General features: G+C 41.5%; 1 protein-coding gene across 1 annotated transcript; it reads left to right on the top strand.

Annotated features, from left to right (window-relative positions):
* Positions 1 to 5,599: 5,599 nt before the first annotated feature.
* On the top strand, positions 5,600 to 8,781 carry LOC146734633 (uncharacterized). Its single transcript, XM_085507571.1, has 4 exons — positions 5,600 to 5,852; positions 6,547 to 6,824; positions 6,976 to 8,203; positions 8,321 to 8,781. The coding sequence occupies exons 1-4, from the start codon at positions 5,600 to 5,602 to the stop codon at positions 8,779 to 8,781; spliced, it is 2,220 nt and encodes a 739-aa protein (XP_085363697.1).
* Positions 8,782 to 8,982: the final 201 nt, after the last annotated feature.

Genomic DNA, 8,982 nt, shown 5'->3' on the forward strand with positions numbered 1-8,982 from the left:
TTATACCTGTGTACAGACAGGACGAGTCTGTTGGTTTCAGTGGTTCTGTCCTTTGCTGAATGGAACCGGGAGTAGTGACGGCATGTCAACCTTGGCTTGGTGATTGTGAACTGGTGTATCGTGGTCGTGTGGACGTACGTTAATATTGGCAACTGGTGGTGGTGAATGGTTTCTATTATATCTACCCGGATCAGTTACTGGTGGCACAGGCAGTGTTAGAAGCTCTATGGACTTGATGTGGATGGTAGCTGAAGTATCGTCGATGCCAAGATTTGAGGAGCGTAACAGAACACTGCAGGACTACAATAAGACACTGATACTGTAAACTTTATCAAAGTTTAGCTTTGCCTTAATTCCCTGACCCGAAGGCCTTGTGTGGCCCAGCTCTTAACTTTACGTAACTATGTATTAAGCATATTGTTGTATTTCGCATAAATGGATAATAGATTGAAGTCGTTGATTTGTCGATTAACGTGATTTATTAGTGATAAGTTCTCGTGCACAAGTTTCATGTTAATTTCTGAGTATGAATATCTGTTGATGAGGTTTAGAGAATAAAATAGCTTAGTTAACTGTATGCAATTTGTCATCACCACTCATTGTGTGCTCCCGCGTGCTTAGCCAATCCTCGGATTTGTGACATTTTGGCGAGCGTGCCAGGATTGGCTTATAAAAAAAATTGACCCGCACTGATTGGTGTTGTCTCACGGTGCTTATAATTTTTCCTGCATAAGTAATTTTGTAATTTCCCATTTACTAATATATTGTCTGGTTTTATCTTAGCTTAGCTTATTTCAGATATCCGTTCTCCTGGCTATCCACTCAGCAAGGGACAGTGCCGCCTTTATGTACGCAGGCGTGGGCGATCTGGTTTGGTAGATGCTTCCATCGTGTCTCAGTTTAGATTTGCAGGCTGAATCCGGCGCCTAATATGGAGAAGTGGCTAGACTTTGGAAGAGAGACAGGACTGACAGGGGCGGATTTGCTTGAGTTTGCTAGAGAGAGGGGGAGAGATGCTAGAGGTGAACGAGCGGAGTTGTTAGAATTGAGGAAGCGTGAGCTGGAGATAAAGAAAGAGGAAAGAATGTTGATGGAGCTACGGGTAAAAAGGGATGAGTTGAGGAAAGGTGAGAGTGATAAAAGTGGCAGTGAGAGTGATGAGGATGAGCAAGAGCACAAGCATAGGCCAGCCTATAATGTAAAAGCCCCCAAACTCCCCATGTTTCAGGATAGTAAGGATGATTTGGATTCATATATACAGCGATTTGAAAGATATGCTGTGTCAGTCAGATGGAAGAAGGTAGATTGGGCTACTAAATTGAGTACATTGCTCACAGGTAAAGCTCTCGATGTTTACTGTCGTCTAGCAGTTACAGAGATAAATGATTATGAACTAGTGAAAACGGCGTTGTTTAAACAATACAACCTAACAGAGGAAGGGTTTCGTACCAGATTTTGAATGGTTAAACCAGACCATGTTGAATCAGCAATTCAGTTTGCAGCCAGAATAGAGAATTTGTTTACTTGGTGGGTTGATCTGTCAGAGATTGACAAAGATTTTGATAGTCTAAAGAACCTTCTTTAGCAGGAACAGTTTTTGAACAGTTGTAGCCAAGACCTGGCTATTTTTGTGAAGGAGCGATCCCCCAAGAGGCAAGAGGTTCATCATTCTGGCGTTCAGCATAAAAGCAGTCATGGAGTGATGGAAAGGCACCACAAGCTACACTAGGTAAGCCAGAGACTCCTACTCCACCATCGCAATCGAGTTCAGCAGCTGGAACTAGGAAGAGCCAGCTTATTAAAGATTTGACCTGTTATGTTTGCCATCATGGCTAAGGATTGTAACCACAGAGCACCTGCTATTCTGAAGGCATCCAGCATGGTTTCAAGTAAGTTCAACCAATCTGCACCACAAGGTAATGGTTTCAGACATGTGCCACTAAAGACAGGGGACAAGGTCAAGGGGACTGCTAAGGGCAAACTGATGAAACAGGGCAAACAGCCTGCCAAAGGGCTGGGAAGTGGTATCAGTATCAGGCCCTCTGCAGTCGCCAGCCACAAATATGTCATCTCATAAGCACACCACAGGAGCTATGCCAGTGCTAAGTGGGTTTGTTGGTAAGACAAAGGCGTTGGTACTTAGGGACAGTGGGTGTAGTGGAGTGGTTGTTCGCAGGGATCTGGTATTTGACAGCCAACTTACAGGCGAGCATCAATCATGTGTTCTGGTAGATGGAACAATTAGAAGGGCTCCAGTAGCCACAATATACATTAACACACCATTCTATGTTGGTACTGTAGATGCCCTATGTATGGAGAAGCCAGTATACGACCTAGTGTTGGGGAATATTGAAGGAAATAAAGGACCTGAAGACCCTGGCCCCAAGTGGACTGAAGAGGGTGTGGACACTGAGTGTGCGAGGAAAGTTAAGGTCACATCTTCAATGCAGACACGGGCACAGAAAGGGGCAGAAGGTAGGCTGACCAAACCATTGAAGGTACCAGATGAATTCGCTGAGGTCATTACACCACAGAAGCTTAGGAAGGAAAAAGGAGATGATGAAACCCTTAAGAGATGTAGGTATTTGGCAGATCAGGGGCAAGAGAGGCTAGACAGAAACGGGCACAAGTCCAAGTTTATTGTTCTCAGGAATGTGTTGTACAGGGAATTCCAGTCTCCAGAGGTTGGGAGCAGTGACTGCATTCACCAAGTTGTCGTTCCCTGCAGGCTTCGTTCTATGGTTATGAAGATACCCCACAAGTCACTATTAGGAGGACACCAAGGAGTTCAAAGAACTGTGGATAAGGTACTCACTAGTTTCTTTTGGCCTGGTGTTCAGTCTGACGTGAAGCATTATGTTCAGTCGTGTGATATTTGTCAGCGAACAAGTCCAAAGGGTAGAGTAGTAAGTGTAATATATTAAGAATGACAATTATGCTAGGGAGTCAGTAGTTCATTGTAGTATGTTATGAATGACAATTGTGCTAGGGAGTCCGTAGATTTTGGGAGTACGGGCAGTCTGGAATAAAGCTTGGACGTGGCCACACGTGTTGCAACCCTGTCTGTCTTTATTGACTCACAAACATTACAATGGCGTAGTCGACAGGGCAGTGTCAAATTAAACAAACCAACAGTGTCGCTTAAAACGTATACTGGAGAGCCATTGAAAATACTTGGTCAGATGACAGCGAAAGTACAGTATAATGAACAGCAAGTATATTTACCACTTACCATAATTTGGGGGTCGGGTCCTTCTTTATTCGGCAGAGATTGGTTGTCAAAATTAATGGTAGATTGGTCAAGTGTTAATCGCGTATCAAGCGATATTGGAAGTGTGTTAGATCAGTACCAAGAATTTTTTCAGGATGAATTAGGTACACTGAAGGGTATTAAAGCTGAATTAGTCGTACAGCCAGATGCTACGCCTACATTTTTCAAACCTAGACCTGTTCCATATGCCTTGCGAACGGCAATTGAAAACGACTTGAATAGGTTGGAAAGAATGAAAGTAATTGAAAAAGTTGATTATAGTGATTGGGCAGCACCGATTGTTCCTGTACCAAAACCCAATGGTGCCATTAGAATATGCGGTGACTATAAAGTAACAATCAACCCTGTATTATGTATCGACCAATATCCACTACCTAGCCCAGAGGATATGTTTGCAACCTTGAATGGCGGAAAGAAATTTACTAAATTAGATTTAACCCATGCATATCAACAAATACCACTTGATGATAAATCAAAAGCATATGTAACCATCAACACTCATAAAGGACTTTATAGCTATACACGGTTGCCGTTTGGAGTTGCTTCTGCCCCAGCGTTGTTTCAGAAAACGATGGAAAAAATACTACAAGGGTTAACTGGAGTGGTGTGTCGAATTGATGATTTGTTAATAACTGGAAAGGATGACGCGAAACACATAGACAACCTGAAGAAAGTCTTACAACGACTGCAAGATTATGGTTTGCGACTTAACAAAAGTAAGTGTCAATTTATGAAAGATAGTGTTGAATTTATGGGGTATATGGTTGATGCTGAAGGTATTCACACTACGAGGAAGAAAGTAGAGGCGATAAACAACGCACCTAAACCACAGAATTTACACCAATTGAAATCCTTTCTAGGAATTTTAAACTATTATGGCAAATTCATTCCAAATTTGGCAATGTTAGCCCATCCACTCAACCATCTACTGGAGAAAAATGTGCCTTGGAAATGGACAGATGAGTGCGATGCTTCCTTTCGATCACTGAAAGATGAACTGAGTTCAGCCCATGTCTTAGTCCATTACAGTGAAAAACTGCCATTGAAATTAGCTTGTGATGCCTCACCATATGGTGTGGGGGCTGTTATATCGCATGTTATAAATGGCGAAGAAAGACCCATCGCTTTTGCATCTAGGACACTTTCACAGTCGGAGAAAAATTATTCTCAAATAGAAAAAGAAGCACTCGCATTAGTGTTTGGAGTTAAGAAATTTCACCAATATCTTTATGGTAGAGAATTTGTACTAATTACAGATCATCAACCGTTAATTAAAATTCTTGGGCCAAAGACTGGAATTCCTGCGTTAGCCGCCGCTAGATTACAACGGTGAGCTATTCAACTTTCGGCCTATAATTACACCATTGAATACAAACCAACTGCGAAAAATGCAAATGCAGATGCATTATCACGGTTACCACTCAATATGTACTGCAACTCAAAATTGTCAGAGTCAAGCATGTTGAACATTCAGCAAATTGAATTGTTACCAGTTACTGAAAAACAAATACAACAGTCTACCAGATCAGATCCAATTTTGTCTAAAGTACGGCATTTTACACAGAATGGTTGGCCAAATAGAGTTAGTGAAGAATTGCAACCATATTTTAGAAGGAAATACGAATTGACTGTGGAAACTAATTGTTTGTTCTGGGGTATTCGGGTAGTAATCCCAGCAAAATTTCGTCATCGTGTGTTAGAAGAACTCCATCAAGGTCACCTTGGAATGGTAAAGATGAAATCGCTTGCAAGAATATATGTTTGGTGGCCAGGTATTGATAGAGACATAAAAGAGTTAGTAAAAGGGTGTCCTGCTTGTCAAGTTGTCAGAAACAACCCACCGGCACAACCTTTGCATCAATGGAATTGGCCTACTAAAGTGAGGCAAAGAATTCACGTTGATTTTGCTGGGCCATTCATGGGAATGATGTATTTGATAGTGGTTGATGCGTCTTGAAAATGGCCAGAAGTAATTCCAATGACAACAACAGCGACAAAAACTATACAAGTTTTAAGACAATTGTTTGCGACTTATGGGTTACCAGAGTAATTGATTTCTGACAATGGTCCACAATATACTTCCCAAGAGTTTTCTCATTTTATGAAAATAAATGGAATTAAACATATCTTTTCACCACCTTACCACCCTGCAACTAATGGTGAAGCCGAACGATTTGTACAAACGTTTAAATCTGCAATGAAATCAGGAAGGAAGGATAACAAAGACATTGATGTAATCCTGACAATGTAGTACAACGTCAAACCAATCAGAAATACTATCACGATAAACAAAGGAAGCATAAAGAATTCGACATTGGTGAAACAGTAATGATAAGACATTTTAGAGAAGGGGAAAAATGGATACCCGGACAAATTGTAGAAAGGAGTGGCCCTGTATCTTATAAGGTGAAGACCCCGGACAAGATGATGAGGCGACATGGCGACCAAATTATTTCATACAAGAAAAATATCGGAAATATGGTTGATGGTAATGGTAAACATAATGGTAACGGTAAACAATATAATGGTAATGGTAAACATAATAGTAATGGTAAACATAATGGTAATGGTAAACATAATGGTAATGGTAAACATAATGGTAATGGTAAACAAAATAATGGTAATGGTGAACACGGTAATGGTAGTAATAATGGAAATGGTAATCAGATCCCAGAACGAGAAATAGAAAGAAGATATCCTGTGAGAGAAAGGAAACCGCCGGACAGACTGCAATATTAAATTGACTATGAATTGTTATGTGATTTAGAGTTTATATTGAACATTCATTTCGATTTTTTCGAGTTGATATACTTGATATACTTGATAATGTTATAGTTGAATAATTGATATTTCTTGTGATATTTCATTGAATTTGAAAATAAGTAATGTAGTTAGTAATACACTATATGTCGGATAAGAGCAGACTGTGAAAGAAAAAAAAACGAAAAATAATTGGAATAACTGAGATACTAATATACTAATATACTAATATACTAACAGACTAACGTAACTTATATAGGTTTGTAGTAATTAAGATAAGACGTATTTAAATTATATTTTCAGTTCGGGAAATTACAAATTAAGGAAGGAGGAATGTAATATATTAAGAATGACAATTATGCTAGGGAGTCAGTAGTTCATTGTAGTATGTTATGAATGACAATTGTGCTAGGGAGTCCGTAGATTTTGGGAGTACGGGCAGTCTGGAATAAAGCTTGGACGTGGCCACACGTGTTGCAACAGTGTCTGTCTTTATTGACTCACAAACATTACAGTAAGGGTACCCTTGGGACGCATGCCATGTATTGACATCCCATTCAGGAGAGTGGCAGTGGATATTGTGGGACCCATCTTCCCGATAACTGACAAGGGTAATAGGTACATACTCACCGTAGTAGATTATGCTACAAGATATCCGGAGGCAGTGGCAATGAAGAATATTGAGACTACCACAGTAGCAGAGGCACTGGTGGATGTTTTTTGTAGGGTTGGTGTACAGAGGGAGATGTTGAGTGACCAAGGCTCAGTATTTACATCGGGTATCATGCAGGAGGTGAGCCGATTACTTTCGATAAAACAGTTGACTACAACACCCTACCATCCTGCCTGTAACGGACTGGTGGAGCGTTTCAATGGCACACTGAAGCAAATGTTGAAGAGAATGAGTTCCGAGAGACCCACCACTTTTATTTGCATATCTTGAGGTGCCACAAGCTAGTCTTGGGTTTTCACCGTTTGATCTGATATATGGGAGGAGTGTTAGAGGTCCAATATCCATACTCAAAGAGCTGTGGACTGGCGAGGTAGAAGAGACAGATGTAAGGACCACCTACCAGTATGTTATCGATCTGAGGGAAAGATTGGAAAAGACGTGTGAACTCGCACATGAGAACCTAAAGAAGGCACAGATGAGACAAGAGAAGTTTTACAATAGAAAGAGTAAACCACGTCAGTTTAAGGTGGGTGATTATGTTCTGCTACTACTTCCCACTGATAGTAACAAGCTGTTGCTGCAGTGGAAGGGCCCATTTTCAGTGGTGGCAAAGCTCGGTAATGTGGATTATCAGATTTACATGGGTGGTAAAGTAAAAACATTTCATTCCAATTTACTAAAGTTGTATGTTTGCAGGAAAGCAGAGGATGTAGTTGGCCCAGCAGCCACCAAGGAGAAGGATGATGTGGAGGTGACGGTGGCCTCAGCACTTCTTGACTCAGAACCAGAACCGGAGCAAGGGCACGAGGCTGTACAACCACATGGTGACTTGTTGACAGTGCCAGTCTTACAGCAAACACAGATTGCTAATGATGTGAAGGTGAGTGACGGCCTTACTTTGGAGCAAGGTGTTGCAGTGAGGCGGCTACTTGCCCAGTACAGTGAAGTACTCACAGATTTGCCAGGGAGGACATCACTATGGGAACATGAGATAAAGTTGACTACATGTGAGTCAATCAGACAGAGACCCTACCCCATAGCACATGCCTTAAAGGATACAGTGAGAGAGGAAATATCGTCCATGTTGCGTCTGGGAATAATAGAGCCCTCTGAATCCCCTTACTCTTCTCCAATAGTCCTTGTGAAGAAAAAAGACAACAGCATCAGGTTCTGCATAGATTTTCCGTCATTAAATGGTATCACAGTTTTTGATGCTGAACCATTGAATGATCCAGATGAAATTTTTGCTTCACTTTCACATGATAATTATTTCAGCAAGCTAGACCTCACAAAAGGGTATTGGCAAATCCCTTTGAAGAAAGAATCACGGCCAGTAACTGCATTTAAAGCCCCAAATGGTTTGTTTCATTTCTGCATGATGCCCTTTGGCTTGGTAAATGCACAGGCATCGTTCAGCAGGGTTATGCGATTGATACTGGATGGAATGAAGAATGTTGATAGCTTTGTTGATGATATATTGGTTCACACAGCAACTTGGAGTGAGCATCTCGCGACCCTAGATGAAGTCATGGCATGACTTAAAGAAGTGAACCTCACAGCAAAACCAGGTAAATGTGAAATTGGTTTTAAATCTATCAACTTCTTGGGTCATATAGTTGGGGAAGGTCAGCTTAAGCCACAACTTGACAAACTACTGAATATTAGAGAGGCTAAGAGGCCATCAACCAAGAAGCAGCTGCGTTCCTTTCTCGGGCTGGCAAACTACTATCGGAAGTTCATCCCCAACTTTGCGGCGATTGCAGTGCCCTTGGCGGATCTGACAAAGAAAGGGGAACCTAATTTGATTGGATGGGGTGAGAGTCAAGACGGTGGATTCAATGCACTAAAATTCCAGCTAACCTCCTCGCCTATCCTTCATCTGCCAGACTGTACCAAGCCGTTCATGCTGCGCACAGATGCATCCAATCTCGGCTTAGGTGCAGTTCTTCTCCGGGAACATGACCATGAAGTTTTCCCAGTAGCCTATGCTAGCCGGAAGCTCCTGCCAAGGGAAACCAGGTATGATACTATAGAAAAGGAATGTTTAGCGGTTATTTGGGGCGTTTGGCAAGTTTGACGCATATTTGTATGGCCGTATGTTTACTCTTCAGACAGACCACCAATCCCTTGTATACATGCAGAAGGCCAAAATGGTAAATGCACAGGTGATGCGTTGGGCTTTGGCATTGCAGTCTTACAGGTTTCGTATTGAAGGTATTAAAGGTTCTGAGAATGTTGGGGCCGAATATCTCAGTAGAGTTGAATAGGTACATTTGTG

This window comes from Saccoglossus kowalevskii, chromosome 14, assembly GCF_978046115.1.
Source record: "Saccoglossus kowalevskii chromosome 14, keSacKowa6.1, whole genome shotgun sequence".
NCBI lineage: Eukaryota > Metazoa > Hemichordata > Enteropneusta > Harrimaniidae > Saccoglossus > Saccoglossus kowalevskii.